The 16351-nt window shown below is 31.3% G+C and overlaps 4 protein-coding genes across 6 annotated transcripts in view; all 4 read left to right on the top strand.

Annotated features, from left to right (window-relative positions):
* On the top strand, positions 1–2811 carry LOC107010424. Its single transcript, XM_015209706.2, has 5 exons — positions 1–365; positions 455–660; positions 881–914; positions 1697–2322; positions 2403–2811. Exons 1-5 carry the CDS (start codon positions 32–34, stop codon positions 2664–2666), a joined length of 1464 nt encoding a protein of 487 aa, XP_015065192.1. The 5' UTR covers positions 1–31; the 3' UTR covers positions 2667–2811.
* Positions 2812–4373: 1562 nt separating this feature from the next.
* LOC107009404 lies at positions 4374–8837 on the top strand. The gene is made up of 5 exons (XM_015208739.2): positions 4374–4774; positions 4859–5055; positions 5513–5546; positions 7527–8152; positions 8383–8837. The coding sequence occupies exons 1-5, from the start codon at positions 4453–4455 to the stop codon at positions 8668–8670; spliced, it is 1467 nt and encodes a 488-aa protein (XP_015064225.1). The 5' UTR covers positions 4374–4452; the 3' UTR covers positions 8671–8837.
* A 425-nt stretch (positions 8838–9262) lies between these two features.
* On the top strand, positions 9263–11752 carry LOC107010460. The gene is made up of 5 exons (XM_015209746.2): positions 9263–9777; positions 9897–10090; positions 10267–10300; positions 10485–11095; positions 11314–11752. Exons 1-5 carry the CDS (start codon positions 9480–9482, stop codon positions 11575–11577), a joined length of 1401 nt encoding a protein of 466 aa, XP_015065232.1. The 5' UTR covers positions 9263–9479; the 3' UTR covers positions 11578–11752.
* A 2330-nt stretch (positions 11753–14082) lies between these two features.
* LOC107011176 (RNA-binding protein Musashi homolog 2) overlaps positions 14083–16351 on the top strand; it is an 8515-nt gene continuing 6246 nt past the window's right edge. For 2 of the 3 annotated variants that reach the window (XM_015210563.2, XM_015210562.2), the window contains exons 1-3: positions 14083–14237; positions 14392–14540; positions 14622–14711. In XM_015210563.2, the coding sequence (XP_015066049.1) occupies positions 14520–14540; positions 14622–14711 (111 nt within the window). In that variant the 5' untranslated portion in view covers positions 14083–14237; positions 14392–14519. Of the gene's footprint in view, positions 14541–14621; positions 14712–16351 lie in introns of all 3 variants that reach the window. The other variant, XM_027914333.1, reaches the window with a different exon arrangement.

The following is a 16351-nucleotide window of genomic DNA, read 5'->3' as shown; positions in this document are numbered from 1 at the left end:
TCCTGAAACACAACCTTCTCTAATCTGCAGAATGGCGAGCAGTAGTTGCACCAAGTCCTTCTGCAGCAATTATATGCTACTAAAGCCAGAAGAATGTAGTGTATCTGATTTGGCAAGAATTTTGTTTTCCAGCAAAAATTTGGGACAAAAAGAATTCGTTGATGTAGACATCCCTAATGAAGAATTGAACATGACTAAGGAGCCTTTGTCACGTAGATGGGTGTTTTTTATTTCCATTCTAGTCCAGAAGGTTTTAATCAAAATTTCTAAACCTTTAGCAGGGTTTGGCAATACCATTGAATACTGGCTTAACCTTCAAAACGTCAACGGTGGATTCTTCCGTCTTATTTTCAACTCCTTAAGAGGTATGTACTATATATTATCCTCTGTCTCAATTTATGTGATACTTAGATCTTTCTATTGGAGTTGTACGAGATATATTTATGATTTATAGGTAGAGCTGTAATACCGGATAAGGAATCGGCAGAGTACTTGTCATTTATTGGAAATTTGGATAAAAGATTTGAGCTGGATTTTAGTAAAATTGTTGAAGAAGTTGGAGGATGTAAAAGATATGATGAGGCAATCAGCATAATGGCTGCAAAAGCAGCTTACGAGAACAAAGCATGGATTCAAAATACTGTCAACCAACACTGGAAGGTAAACTACCTATCTTACTATAAGAATATATGAGAAAGAGATAGTCAATATGAAATGATATTTGTTAGAATTCGTTTTTCTTATTTCGACTTTAAAAAAAAAATTGTTTTTCTAATTATTAAGAAAAATATATACAATTTAAATACATCCGTTTTTTCTTCTTTCTTCCCCTTGTAAATGAAAAGGTTGTGCTCAGATTTTGCGTTCCATTTTTATGCAGATGGATTTCGTGGGCTCCTTTGATTTCTGGAATGGTAAGATATAAATCTGTAAACTTTTGCAAACATCGAGAATAATAAAATAAAATTATTTTTATTTTTATTTTTATTTTGTAGTAGAATAAACAGTTTCATTATATAACGTGAAGTTTAAATTAAATATATTTTAATAATTATTTAATGACATGACACATTATATTTGAAGCAAAAAATATAACCCAACATTTTAATCAATAAATTATCCTATTTTTTTTAAATAAAAAATTAAAATTTAATCAAAGATTATCATATTCATGATTCAAACCAGTTAGATACATGCTGGATCATGATAAGAAGATAAATTTTTTAGTGTTAAAGTAACTGACGAGATTACCCAAAGGGCCAAAACCATATGAAGGACACTAATTAATCCACTAAGAATAATGGTGGGACCCGGACACCAAATTAAAGCATCAATTTTAGGTGCAACGATCATCATAAACAATATTTTAATCATATTATGATGATCATTAACAATATACAAATAGTGTAATTGTCGTTAGTCAACCTATTAACAATCTCTTTGTTATTTGTACGGGAATCAAATGTCTGTCAGGGAGATCTTCATGCCATATTTTAAAGCTAAAAAGCTATTCACAAAAAAATTTATTTTTATGATTTAAAATTTACTATTTAATAACAGAGGTCATATTGTATTATTTAATTATATTTTTAACATACTTAGATATGAAAAAAAAAAACTATCGCATAGGATTTTACCCTCTATTTTTTCTTTCTTCCAAATTTTCCTCATATTGTTTTTTTCTTGATTTGAACAGATTATCAAGAGAAAGCTACAACACAAGCATTTGTGCTTCAAGATAAAAACGTGGACGCTGATTTGATTGTTGTTGCATTTAGAGGAACTGAATTCTTCAATTCTGATGATTGGATCTCCGACTTTAATCTCTCTTGGTATGACATTCCCGGCATGGGCAAAGTCCATGCCGGATTTATGAAAGCTCTCGGCTTGCAAAAGAGCCTCGGCTGGCCTAAAGAAATTGAACAAACTGATACTAATAATATTAATCAGCCATCTCCAGCCTATTATTTCCTAAGAAAATTGCTCAAACAACTTCTAGAGAAAAATGAAAATGCAAAGTTTGTGGTTACTGGTCACAGCTTAGGTGGAGCACTAGCAATTTTGTTTCCAGCAATATTAGCATACCATGAGGAATCTTGGCTGTTGAAAAGATTAGGCGGCGTTTATACATTTGGTCAACCAAGAGTTGGAGATGAAAATTTCGTTGATTATATGAAGGAACAATTAGCAAAGTATGAGGTCCCATACTATAGAGTTGTGTACAGCAATGACATGGTACCAAGATTACCATATGATAATTTAACTTTCATGTTCAAGCACTTTGGAACTTGCATCTATTACAATAGCCTCTACAAAAAACAAGTAATTATTCACAACTCAATTTTATTTTATTTTTCTCCAGAGAGATGGATGTATTAAATTATTTTTGAATATTACTGCAGATTTTAGGTGAAGAACCAGACAAGAATGGTTTGGCTCTGTTACTGTTTTTACCGAAGATGTTAAATGCGGGTTGGGAGCTGATCAGAAGCTGTATTCTACCATGTGTAAACGGATGGAAGTATCAAGAAGGTGGGCTTCTTCTATTCATGAGAGTGGTAGGGTTGCTACTGCCAGGCATACCTGCTCACTGTCCTCAGGATTATGTTAATGCCAGCAGGCTTGGATCACTCAAAACGTCTCAAAGTAGCAAAAGATTGGCATAATTATTGGCGAGTTTGTGTTTTTTTAAGCGTACTTATTAGTTTTTCCCTGCACCAATGTAGATATTTAAATTGTTTTGAAGTTTTGAACCGCGTCCTTGGAGAACAAAGCAAGTAAGATTTGATAAGTGATCTCAACTTTAAATTATCTATAAGTCCAACTTTTAAAATTCTGGACGGAATTGTTATAGTTAAGGTCATTTTTACACATTATATGAAATGAGTTATACTTTAATACTTTATAAAATTAAATATTGAGTCTAATTTACATCATAAAAATTAACTCGTAATTGTCGAAACAGATCATTCATTTAATGAACTATTCTTTCTCATTTTATAAGAATAAGTATACAGAAAATCACATCTTTAAAGAAAAAAAGATCTTCTCTTAATATCAAAGATAATCCAAATAATCAGGGGGAGATAGCCTCTTTTCTTTTTTTTCTTATGAAAATAAAAAATCATTACACGTTTACACCTGATGGATATCCACACATGATGATGTCTATGTATTTGATTCTAGAGTAAATGAAATAAAAAATACTATTATCTAAACAACTTGCTATAATTAACTTTGGCTCTTAAATATTACTCTTAATTTAAAATGTAATAATACCAAAAGTCTAACAGGTTGGTGGAACAGTAATATATATAATAAAGAATTACGTTACTAGCCCAAAATCAGACAAGATTTATCAAACAATATACAGGACACGTGAATTTGATTGAGTTGATTATTTAATTTAAATTATTACACAAATGGATCATTTCTTTTAGTAATTGGTAACTAATTATAGTTTCGAATTGGCCCAGTGATTCACTGCGATGTCAAGTTTAAAATTTGTTGAAAACAAAAAATTTTAGGTGATATTTTTAATCGAATTACTTGATACCTAGTTAACATATTGAAATTAAAATTGATCTAGACACTATGATTATCATTATAATTTCAAATTAATTAAGGAGTAAAAAACAAATATAAAGGTTGTTTCAGGTCCAGTAGGTTTATATCATTCTCTTAGTCATATCAAAGTTAATTATACATAATCAAGTACTTATATAAAACTAAATAATTTAATCATTATATTATTAATAAAATAGATCAGTGGTATATTTGACAATCAACTTTTCCAATATTCAAGATGTTGTGCCTAATAAACAAAAGGCATATAGCCAGCCCTACTATGCAAACACCAACTTAAATTATACAGTACTAATATCTTTTTTCTTCGTTTGATATCAAAGATAATATACAATGGTTGTTAGGTAGTCAATTAATCTTAATTATATAAGTTAGTGTATATGTCTTGGTTTTATACCTTCCATTAAAATAATAAGTTCGACTAAATAAAATTGCATCTTTTTCATGTGTAAGATTTCTCTAAATTAAGTTTTTTAAAAAAAAACAAATTATAATTGCCAATGTTTCCAGGAACCGGCCGCTACTGTTTAGTCTTGAGGAAGAAATCACCTTTTTGATTTTGCACTTTACCTGATAATTTTTTATTATTATTTTTTTTTAAAAAAAACATGTAACACGTTTAGATTTTATCTACATAGTTACATTTACCCTATTTCTAATCCTCGATAATTTTTGTACCCCACCTATGTCTCTCCATTTTCACCTAAAACATAATGAATAGCGTAGAATTCAAAGTTTCCAAAAATTGTCCTCTAACTAGTATTAGTAGTATAAATAGACCCATACATTACAAGCTGAAATGCACTTCTCTTCTATAAATAAATAAATAAATTACTTTACCAAATAATAATCATTGATCTGCAGTATATGGCGAGCAATAGTTGCAACAAATCTTTCTGTAGCAACTATATGTTGCTAAAGCCAGAAGAATGTAGCGTATTAGATTTGGCAAAACTTTTACTTTCCGGTAAAAAATTGGGACAAAAAGACTTCATCGACTGCCCTAATGAAGAAATGACAAAGGAGCCTTTGTCACGTAGATGGGTTATATTTTTATCCATACTGGTCCAGAAGATTTTACTCGCAACTGCTAAACCTTTAGCCGGATTGGGCAATGCCATTGAGTACTGGCTTAACCTTCAAAACGTCAATGGCGGATTCTTCCGTCTTCTTTTCAAATCCTTAATATGTACGCGTTTTATTTTTTTGTCCAGTACTTTTTCTTTTTTAGATCTTATGAAGTAGTACTGATAATTATGAACAATAATTGTAGGTAAAGCTGTATCACCGGATAAGGAATCAGCTGCGTACTTGTCATTTATTGGGAATTTGGATAAAAGAGTTGATCTGGATTTTAGTAAGAATGTTGGAGGACGTAGAAGATATGATGAGGGAATCAGCATGATGGCTGCAAAAGCAGCTTACGAGAACAAAGCATATGTTGAAACTACTGTCAACCATCATTGGAAGGTAAACTACCTGAGCTAACATATTGGTTATGAACCAAAATGTTTTCATGTTTTTTACTTACTGTTTTTGTTAATATTCCTCAATTTCACAAAAAATAACTTGGTTTGACTTGACACGAAGGTTAAGAGTACAAAAAATACTTTTGTATCTTGTGATCCTAAATTAAAGTTAAATTAAATATAAAGAGCTTCTTCTTTTTTAAACAGACTAAAAAAAAATTTTTTTTTTTAAAACGAGGGAGTAATTATTATCTATATGTAAAAAACTAAGAGAGGTAGGGTGGGAGCTAACTTATTTTTTCTAACTCCATTTTTGGGAAACTTAAGAAAAATATTTTTAAATTTTTTTCTTACAAATCAGACATAAAAAGGTTTTCAGGCATCCATTTTATTTCTCTCTTTTCTTAATAATTAATGAAGAAGGATGTGCTCAGATCTTGCGTTTCAATATTATGCAGATGGATCTGGTGGGATCATTTGACTTCTGGAATGGTAAGACATTTATTACTCCTACTAGTAATATGTATAAACTTTTGCAAACATAGTGATTATATCATGGAGTAGTGCTCAAATTATTGAAAATAATATAATTAAGTTACCCGTTTTATTTTTTGACAACAACGAAAATAATATAATTAAGTTACCCGTTTTATTTTTTGACAACAACAAAAATCTCATTTTACAATTGGAAGTAAAGTTCGATTTCTCTTGTTCTATAAGAGGGAGTTTGAACCAGCAACATATCTGCTTGCCATAGGTGTATTTTTAAGTTATTTTGCTTCAAAGTTATATCTAGAGCTGTTCATTATGTATAATTATTTTTAAATAGGCAAATGGTAAGATACATTTCTCGATTTTGCCATTTAGATTGATATATATTCATCACAAAAGTTATTTATATATACTCTACAGTTATATAAATGATTTACATATACAACTTTTCTCAAATGAAAATGAAAAAATAACTTTAAATCATTTTTAATTAATTCAACAGCTGACTTGAATTTATTATTTGATTGTTAATTTTTCACTCATTTTCCTCTAAAGTTGTTATAGATGCCTCATAGTGTTTTAGTGATATTAAAATTATATTACAACATAACCAATAAATGTAGTTCAAAAAAAAAATTCTCCGTTTTTATTCACGTTTTGTTTCTCATAACACTTAAGTATGAAAGAAAAAAATAAATAGAATAAGAAATCAAATAATATTTATCAATCAAAATATAATTTATACGTGAATTTTTTTTTTAATATACGATTTTAAAAAAATTAAACTTATAACAATAAAAATATATATGAACAATATTTATAACATTAAAAATATATGTAAGTCAATTTATAATAATAAAACTATATATAAAATACTTTTATAATGAGGATATATCAAATCTAAATCCAATAATATATAAGTCTTTTCTTCTTTTGTGAATTGGACAAAATAGCCGGATTTAAACCTTTGTACACTTTAAATAAGACCATGAGCTGAGCTCTACCTCACAGTCTTGTACTATTGCTTTTTAAAAGAATAATTATGACAGTAGCCTCTTTATTAGTATGTGCTAAGATATATAGGTTTGAGCTTTAAAATAATTTACATTTATCTTTAATAAATACTACCACTAATTATATGTATTCTTTTTGTCTAGAATAATCATTTTTTCTATTTTAGGGTTATTCTCTAAAAATGAAAGAGAGCGAAATTAGACTAACAAACAATTTAATCAACATTAAATAAAAATGATCAATATTAATATTTAATACTCTACTATATATCACATGTTCATTTTATATTTAATATAATAATAATTTATTATCATGCAATAATCTATAATTTATTTATAAATATTAAACCCCGCAAAACACGATTTCTTCCTGACTTCTTATAAATCGAAAAGGAAAGCATGTTCACTTATAACTAAATGATTGATGCATAATGTTTGACAAAAAAAAATAGTAATTTTAACCCACATTTTATAATCTATATAGGAATGTTCTAGCCCAACCACTGAGATGGATCTTGCTTTCTATCATAAAAATAAAATAAATTTTTTGAAGTCTTACTAACTTATGAAACGAAACTAGTGAAATTTACTCAACTAATTAAATACATTTATCGTCAATTAATAAATTGAGAGTTTGAGTTATTTTTTTTAAAGATAAATGAGTAATATTGATCTTTTCTGAGGGTAGGCGGAAAAATAAAAGGTCATGAGACAAATTGCCCAAGGGGTCATAACGAGGAGACCAAATAATGCATTCACACACGTTGTGGGACCCTACACCTAATTAAAGCATCAATCACATAATGGGGCATAATGAGAGTATGATCTGAATTTAATCGAAATTCAAATCGAATAGGAAATAAAAAAACACATCACTCAACAGTGTCTGGGGGGTCGTTTTAGTGGGGTACAGATTATTCCTTATCTTGAATTTTCCTTATTTTGTTTTGTTTCTGGATTTGAACAGATTATCAACAGAAAGCTACAACACAAGCATTCGTGCTTCAAGATAAAAGCGTGGACCCTGAGCTGATTGTTGTTGCATTTAGAGGAACTGAATTCTTCAATTCTGATGATTGGATCTCCGACTTTAATCTCTCTTGGTATGACATTCCCGGCATGGGCAAAGTCCATGCCGGATTCATTCAAGCTCTCGGCTTACAAAAGAGCCTGGGATGGCCCAAAAATATTGTACAAACTGATACTGATCATATTAATCAGCCACCTCCAGCCTACTATTTCCTAAGAAAATTGCTCAAACAACTTCTGGAGAAAAATGAAAAGGCAAGGTTTTTAGTTACTGGTCACAGCTTAGGTGGAGCACTTGCAATTTTATTTCCAGCAATATTAGCATTCCATGAGGAATCTTGGCTGTTGAAAAGATTAGGGGGCATTTACACATTTGGTCAACCAAGAGTTGGAGATGAAAGTTTTATTGAATATATGAATGGACAATTAACAAAACATGAGGTTCCATACTACAGAGTTGTGTACAGCAATGACATGGTACCAAGATTGCCATTTGACAATTCTACTTTCTTGTTCAAGCACTTTGGAACTTGCATCTATTACAATAGCCTCTACAGAGAAAAAGTAAGTACCCTTTTTCTACCTCTTTTTAAACAAATTTAGTCCATGAAAATGTTACTCTATTTGGATGTAAATTTAATCAATTTTGAGCAAGTTTCATTCAGTTCGAGTTGTATCTACACATGCAAAAAGAAAATAAACTATAGTATGCACGTACAATAAGATCTAACTAGTTTATCCTAAACTTATTAACTCTATATCCTGAACGAATATATGTTGTTTGAATAATGCAGATTTTAGTTGAAGAACCAGACAAGAATGGGTCGTTTCTGTTACTGTTTATACCAAAGATGCTAAACGCAGCTTGGGAGCTGATCAGAAGCTGTATTCTACCATGTGTACACGGACAAAAGTATCAGGAAGGCGGGCTTCTTTTATTCATGAGAGTGATAGGCTTGCTATTCCCAGGCATGCCTGCTCATTGTCCTCAGGATTATGTTAACTCTACCAGGCTTGGATCATCTGATCATTCCACTGAAGACGTTGCAAAGTATCAAAAGATTGGCATAGTACCAGCATAATTATAAAATAATTAACTACCCAGTGTGTGCTTTTTAGAATTTCTTATCCTACATATTAGTTTTTCCCTGCACCAATGTATTATTAGATATTTAATTGATTTGAAGCTTGAATCGAGTCCTTGGAGAACAAAGCGAAAAATTCATTTTATCCAATGGAATATATACTTGAGTTCTAAACTTGCACTTTTGTTAGGATGGTGGATATTCTTAATTGGGGAGGAAGAAAGGATCTTCGTCTCCACTTTGCTACTAATATATGTTAACTCATAATTTTAAACAGATTTCCCAATGTACAAGCTAGTTGCGCTAATCCGATAAGTCTCGAAGATTCACTACACACTACTTTTGATCTGGAAAAGATCGTCCAGGTATTGTGGACAGGTGGATTTCCATGGTATCACTCTTAGAATCCTTTTCATGTGCCTTCTCAAATTGGTAGCGTGGAAGACTTAATAGAATTTCCAAAAGACTGACATTGAGTGAGAATAATATAATACTAATATATTGCCAGCTGTTTGAACTTGTTCCATTACTATACTCCTATAATATTGGCCTGGCATATGTCCTGAAAGATTCTAAAGTGTCACCTGAACGCAAATTCCATAGATTTCAAAAAGCATAAGAGACAGAATCAAGTCTGTTTCTAATTTCTTCTTCGTTAAGCTAAATAAAGTCGATCCAAATGAATAATGGTGTACATTAATTATATACAAGCTAGCACTTGATAATGATTGATCTGCAAAGGCATTACTTCATTTCAGTAGAATAAAAATTGCTCCAATTACCATCGTTGATTAATCATACGCATCATGGAACGTGTGAGTAGCAACAAGTACCTTCAATTGAAACCAGATGAAACAAGTCTTTTGGATCTCATACGTATTCTGTTCTCAGGGGATCTTAAGAGCAAGAAATTCATAGAAAGTTGGACAGAGAAAGAGATAGCCTTTGAGCGTCGAGGATACATCTTTCTCTCCGTCTCCGTGCAAAAAGCATTTCATTTCATCTCAAAGCCTCTGTTTTTCTTAGGTTCAACTTCAGAGAGCTGCCTAAATCTTCTTGCTACTTACCAAAGCCTTCCTATATTATTGTTGAGAGTCCTACAAGGTTATTCCAGTTTAATTTTCTTAATTGACATTTCCAATTTGCTTCAATTTATACTATTTTTTTCCTCACTTTTACGGTTATGTGGGTAAATTGAAATTAATCCGGATTGTCGTTGATAGGGAAGGTAGAGATGCCAGACAAAGAGTCAGCCAGCTATCTTTCTACTATCGGATTTATAGACCAGAGAGTGAATTCTCATAAGAAGTTCAAACCAGGGGATAAAACGTATATTGTTGCACTTTCTGCAGTGGCATCAAAAGTAGCCTACGAGAATAAAGCCTTCATCCGAGCAACTGTTGAAGATCAATGGAAGGTCCTCTAACTCACATTTCAGTTAGCTAGTTCAGTTAGCCCGAAAAAAAATTAGAGTACTTTTTAAAAACTTGTGTGCTGTATTTGTTAGTATTAATCGTGTTACGATAATCACTATTTTGATCAACTGCTGTCTTACTCTAGTACTAATATGTACGTATTTTGCTGTTTTGGCAGATGGATTTGTTGGGTTATTATGATTTTTGGAATGGTAAGATAAGTATACAAGTTAATTAGAATGGATAGCTTAAACAATATGCCAAATGCTAACATAACATTATCGCATTTTTCATCTCTTTTCGTACAATTGGCTATTGTTGGAAGTGTAACAAATGCAGAACAATTTCCAGCCTTGATGAGTAGAGTTTCTCTAACATAAACTTGTGCTTTGGCAGAATATCACGAAAAGAAATCAACTCAAGGATTCTTATTTCATGATAAAACTCGCTGTCCAGACGTAATAATTGTGGCATTTAGAGGTACAGAACCCTTCAATTCAGATGATTGGAGTACAGATTTCGACATATCTTGGTACGAATTCCAGGACATGGGCAAGGTCCACAGCGGTTTCATGAAAGCTCTGGGCTTACAGAAAGATAAAAAATGGCTTCCCAATATCACACAAGACGATCAACGCCCATTGGCATACTACACAATCAGGGAAAAACTAAGAGATATATTTGAGAAAAATAAGCAAACAAAGTTTGTCCTAACAGGACACAGCTTAGGCGGTGCGCTTGCAGTTCTTTTTGCAGCAGTTCTTGCATTTCATGACGAGACTTTTATACTGGAAAGATTGGAAGCAATATACACATTTGGGCAGCCAAGAGTAGGTGATGCCGAGTTTGGCGATTTCATGAAGGAAAATTTTAGGAATTATGGCATCGAATACTGTAGATTTGTTTACAGTCATGATATTGTGCCCAGATTGCCTTATGATGATTCTATCATGCTTTTTAAACACTTCGGAACATGCCTTTACTATAACAGCATATACGAAGGAAAGGTAACTACAAAAAAAATTAATATGTACAAGTTGATTTCTCAGATAGTCACTCAACTAATACTTATTATCTCAGAAAGTCACTTTCTTTTGTTGAAAAATGTTGACCTTTTGAGATACTATAAGCTGAGTGTGATCATCTACCCAACGAATGTGTTTATTGTTTTAATAAGTTTTATTTTCAAGATTACTAATCGGAACTTTTGCATTATGTGCAATAGATTGTGTCAGAAGAACCAGACAGGAATTACTTTTCTGTGAGATCACTAATATCAAAGAGGGTGGATGCACTGTGGGAGTTGGTAAGAAGCTTTCTTCTTCCATATTTGTATGGAGCAGAATACAGAGAAAACTTGCTTCTACAAGCACTTAGGTTGTATGGACTAGTATTTCCAGGCATGCCGGCTCATGGTCCCCAAGAGTATATTAATGCAATTTGTTTGGGAGATGCTAATTTGTTCACCAATGTTGCTACATCATCTTGACAATTCTCGTCTACTTTGGTGTCTTATTGGAAATTGGAATTTATTCCTACATTAATCAAGAATCACATATTGTATATTAGGCTTGTTACTCAAATTTGTACATATTGATGTATATATAGTAAATATATAACAAAACCTATACCGCACGCAAAATTTAAACTCTTTTGGCAAGCTACATGATGGTCCTTTGACATAGCTATAATTTGTCTAAATTATAATTCGCGACTTACTTTAATTATAATGAAGCAGCTTAACCTTTTAATTTCGTATAATTCAGAAATTTGTACAACTTTTGTATAATTCCGAATTTGTATAATTGTTTACACTTCTAATGTTTGTAATTGTATAAATTCATTTTTTCGAGTTTGTTTAAAACAACTAAATTATACAGATGTACCTTTATACAAACGAGGTTGCTTAAACTGTAGCTACAATCCGAAAATATGCAAATTATATCTATGAAACATATATAAATTTATTATAGTGATTGTTTGCGAAAGTTTCTCTAATAATAATAATGTATTTATTGAACTATATTTCTGATCAAAAGATTTTCTTTTATCTTTAATTGTTTTTTATTTGGTAAACAAAGGTAAAATCACATAGCATATTGAATATTAATAATTGTGTTATTTGTACTCTTTGTGATGTTTGAGAGTTGTGGCTATATTTTTATTAAATGGCAGAATACTTGTTGAAATTACATATTTATATATAAAAAAAATAGCATCCTCTTCAAAAATATGATTGAAAATATTTTTAAGAAAATATTTATCTCATAGAAAGTTTAAAATTCAATCTCATATAAAGCTTGCTAACATATGTATTGTTATTTCACAAAATATGACTAAACTTTCTCAATAACAATCAGTATTATTCAACCAGTAATATTGAAGAACTCTCCAATACTTTTATTAGTTTTTTTTAAAATATATATTATAAATTATATTATAACCTCATGTCATTAATAATCAAATAATGTTTATGTTCAAAATCACGATTCACGCACACATTTATAAATGACTTTCGAGAAAATGCACTTTAATTAACAATAGTATGACCCATGCTTCCAGAAATATTGGAGAGGGTGATTGTAATTTTATAATGAGAAAATAGTCATTACCCCCTTAATCTATTATTAACTATACATTTATATTTTATGAGAAATTTATTATCTAGCTTTCTGAATTATTTTAAAATATAACTATTTGTTCCCTAAATGTTGAAGCCTCCTAAAACTATTTTAAAATATAATTATTTACTCTTCTAAATGCTAAGATGGCAAAAAAAAAAAAGAGTATAGTTCACTCTCTTTGAAGGAACGAGAGGCAATAAAAATATTTATAGCTTTAATTTATTTCTTTGTTTCATACTATTACTTTTTTTTATTCTTTTGAATTATTATATTTTCTTTTATTCTTATATATTTTTTCATTTTTTCCCTTTTCCTCATTCGTTATTTTCCTCTTTAACAAGACAATATCAGCTCACCTTCGCCACTATGCCTGCATTACCTATTTATCACTAAGTCAATCCTCATTTTCAAAACACATATTTTTCATCATAATTTCACTTTTCATCGATTTAGAAATTTAGCGGTATCTCAAAATTAAAATCGAAAGTCAAGAAGATTGAACTTTAGTGTAAAAAAGTTGAAGAATTTATTAGGTAACAAACTCATTAACTTAGAAGAATATATTTACAAAATCATTGGGTAACAAACTAATTAATGGCTAAGACCCATTTATTAAAATGGTTGCGAGAGTCTATAAGACTTCTTAGGTTAACTTTGTTAAATCGAAATCACTAGTCTCTCCGCTAGCCAACATCGATATCGTCATTTCGGCTAATTAGTGTTTCTTATTAGTAATTTTTGAAGTATTATTTTAAGTTTTATACTAGTAGTAGAAGTATAAGTAATTCCGACAATGGAGTTTCCCATTCTCCTATAGCTTCAATAAAGAGCATCGAGATTTTCTTGATATCAAATCTCCTCTAAAGTTTTGAGAATATGTAGTAGTCATGGAATTTATTATATCTAAAAAGGCATTTATTTAGCTGAAAATTATTTTTAAAGTCGAAAAAAAGAAATGAAAAATGAAAAAATAAAAAGTAGAAAACAAAAATCTAAAAGGAAAAAGCATAATAGAGAAAAATAATTATTTTTAATATTAAAAAAAAGTAATATTACGCGGTAGGACGAGTGCAAATCACTATTTGATGTGAATTTGGGTGTTCGATTTTAAAGAAATATATATTTTATTTTGAACTTGTCTAGGGAAATAATATGACACCCGTGATATATAAGGGTATAGTTGATAATCTAGTTATAGATTTAGGAGTGATTTGACTATTTTGTCTTTTTAAATTAAAAGAGAGATTAATGTTGCAAAAATCAAACTTAAAGAAAATATTTAATATTATCCCAAAAATAATGGTGAGACAATTTCCATTGAGGGATTATATATCAATGCTGGAAGGGTTATAGTTGTAATTTTAATAAAAGCCTCGGGTCTGAAGGGATTATATATACTATTATAAAAAAGACGGGACAGATAAGAGCAGTGGCTTGGGGTTTGAAGGAGCTGAGCGGCGCGAGGAAGAGCGAGCGGAGCGGAGTGAGAGAGCGAATTAGGGTTTTGGTAATCGGAATCAAGAAGGTCAGTGGAGCGCGTAAATCTAATTTAGTACTCGTTGTGATTTTAATTTCTTTGGTATCCGAAGATCTTAGAGAAATTGGTGAGTTTGTTCTGAAATATGATGATGATGATGATATTTGTGTGTGAGAAAGAGGTGTGTGTCTGTTACCTGCAGGAAGAAACGTCTTGTGTGAGCGATTCATTTATAGAGAGAGGTGTGGTGAGATCGCGAGAGCGAGTTGAGTGCATATCCAACGATTTCCACTCTCCGCTAATCAATTTGTCAGACAAATTTTCGTTACCATGTCGGAGAAGAAGCTTGTGGTAAGTTTTAGTTTATTCTTGATTTTCAAGGCATGTTTGTCTTTGATTGTAATCTTAATGTGATTGCTTCTTGATTTTTAGGTTTTAGGCATCCCATGGGACGTGGATACAGAAGGTCTAAGGGAATATATGATCAAATATGGAGATTTAGAGGATTGTATTGTGATGAAGGTCAGTCTACGCAGCTACCTTGACTTTTATGATATGCTTTGTTTCAGATATACTGTAGTTCCAAAGACTTTCATGATCTAACTGGGTGCAGTCTTGTTTTTAGTGTTGACAATGCTGTTTCTTTTTTTGTTTGTTAATTGTGCTTATATCATCAGAAAATGAGATATCAAATCTGGGTTACAGAAGGTTATATATTTATCATTTGGTGCACAGCTTGCAGCTTTTAGTGCATTTAGCTTTCTTGTGAAAAACTTAGGGCTGTTATATCATGTATGGTGTAACAAAAACACAAGGATTTCCATTGCCCCAAACTATGTTCTAGTTGTTAGGAGAAGGTTGTTGCTTCACTACTTGGAAAATTTAGCAGAACTATTCGCTTAAGAGATGTCAATTTTGGAATTCAACCAAGAACGTGTCCCAAACTGGTATATTTCTTGTTAACTACATTGGTGGGCACATGGGAACTGGGTCTCAGGAGAAAATCTTGTCTAAAATTAAATGGCAATATTAGGGTTTTTAAAAACAAACGTGATTCACGACTCTCTTCTTCAATTTTCTCTTTGACACGTGACTCTCTTCTTCAATCGTCTAGTAGATTCAAGATTGTGTTGGGTTCTTTCCTGATAAAGTAAACCAAATTCTCAAATGCGATTGCCTTTGGCCAGAGGTTTTGCGCCTATTACTGGTAAGGCGTGGCAACCTTTCAAAGGCGATCAATGGCGAGAAATGATGAGTGGTGAGGTGGCACCATTGTTGCCTTTTTATTTTATTCTTTTTGAAAAAAACAAACGTGCTTAATAATTAAATGGCAATATTAGGGTTTTAAAAACAAACGTGACTCACGACTCTCTTCTTCAATTTTCTCTTTGACACGTGACTCTCTTCTCCTCAGCTTCAGCCTTTAGTTACGTCTTCTTCTTCTTTCTCCTCTGCTTTGCCTGCTTTGCAGCTTCTCTTCTGCCATAGTCAGCTGCTCTTTTTTTTGCTTCTTCATCTTCTTCTCTTCTTTTTTTTGGTAGGTCAATGTGCACAGCTTCCTATTACTCTGTTAGTGATTCCTCTGTTCTTATTTTATGGTCTGTTTTTTTAATCTTCTGCAGATGCAAATCTGCCTTTCTACAGAAAAATTCGAGGTCCTATTTTAATTTCTGTCCAACTCAACTTAGTCATACAAATTCTTGAGTTCTAGAGTGTGTTTGGTATGAAAATGTTTCCCAATTTTCTCATGTTTGGTTGGGCAAAAGTTTTGGAAAATGTTTTCCAAATCAACTCATTTTCCTCAAAATTAAGGAAAATGTCTTCCCTTTAAATATTAAGGAAAATATTTTCCAAAGCTCTTCTCCAATTTCAAATTACATTTTTTTTTTGGAAAAACATAATTTTTTAAAAAAAAATTTCAATTTCAAAATTTTATTTTTTCACCCGATCCCTGACCACCCTCCCCCAACCCCACCCCTCCCCAAAAAATTAATTTTGCTTTTTAAAAATATTTTCAACTTCAAATTTTTATTTTTAAACTCCTACCTCCCACCCTGGCCAGTCCCCCTACCCACCCATACCAGCCCCCAACCCCAACCCTAACCCCCAAAAAAATTAATTTTGCTTTTTAAAAATACTATCAACTTCAAATTTTTATTTTT

Source organism: Solanum pennellii, chromosome 2, assembly GCF_001406875.1.
Source record: "Solanum pennellii chromosome 2, SPENNV200".
Classification (NCBI taxonomy): domain Eukaryota; kingdom Viridiplantae; phylum Streptophyta; class Magnoliopsida; order Solanales; family Solanaceae; genus Solanum; species Solanum pennellii.
Note: the sequence above shows the minus strand (reverse complement) of the source record. Positions and strands in the feature narration are given on the sequence as shown.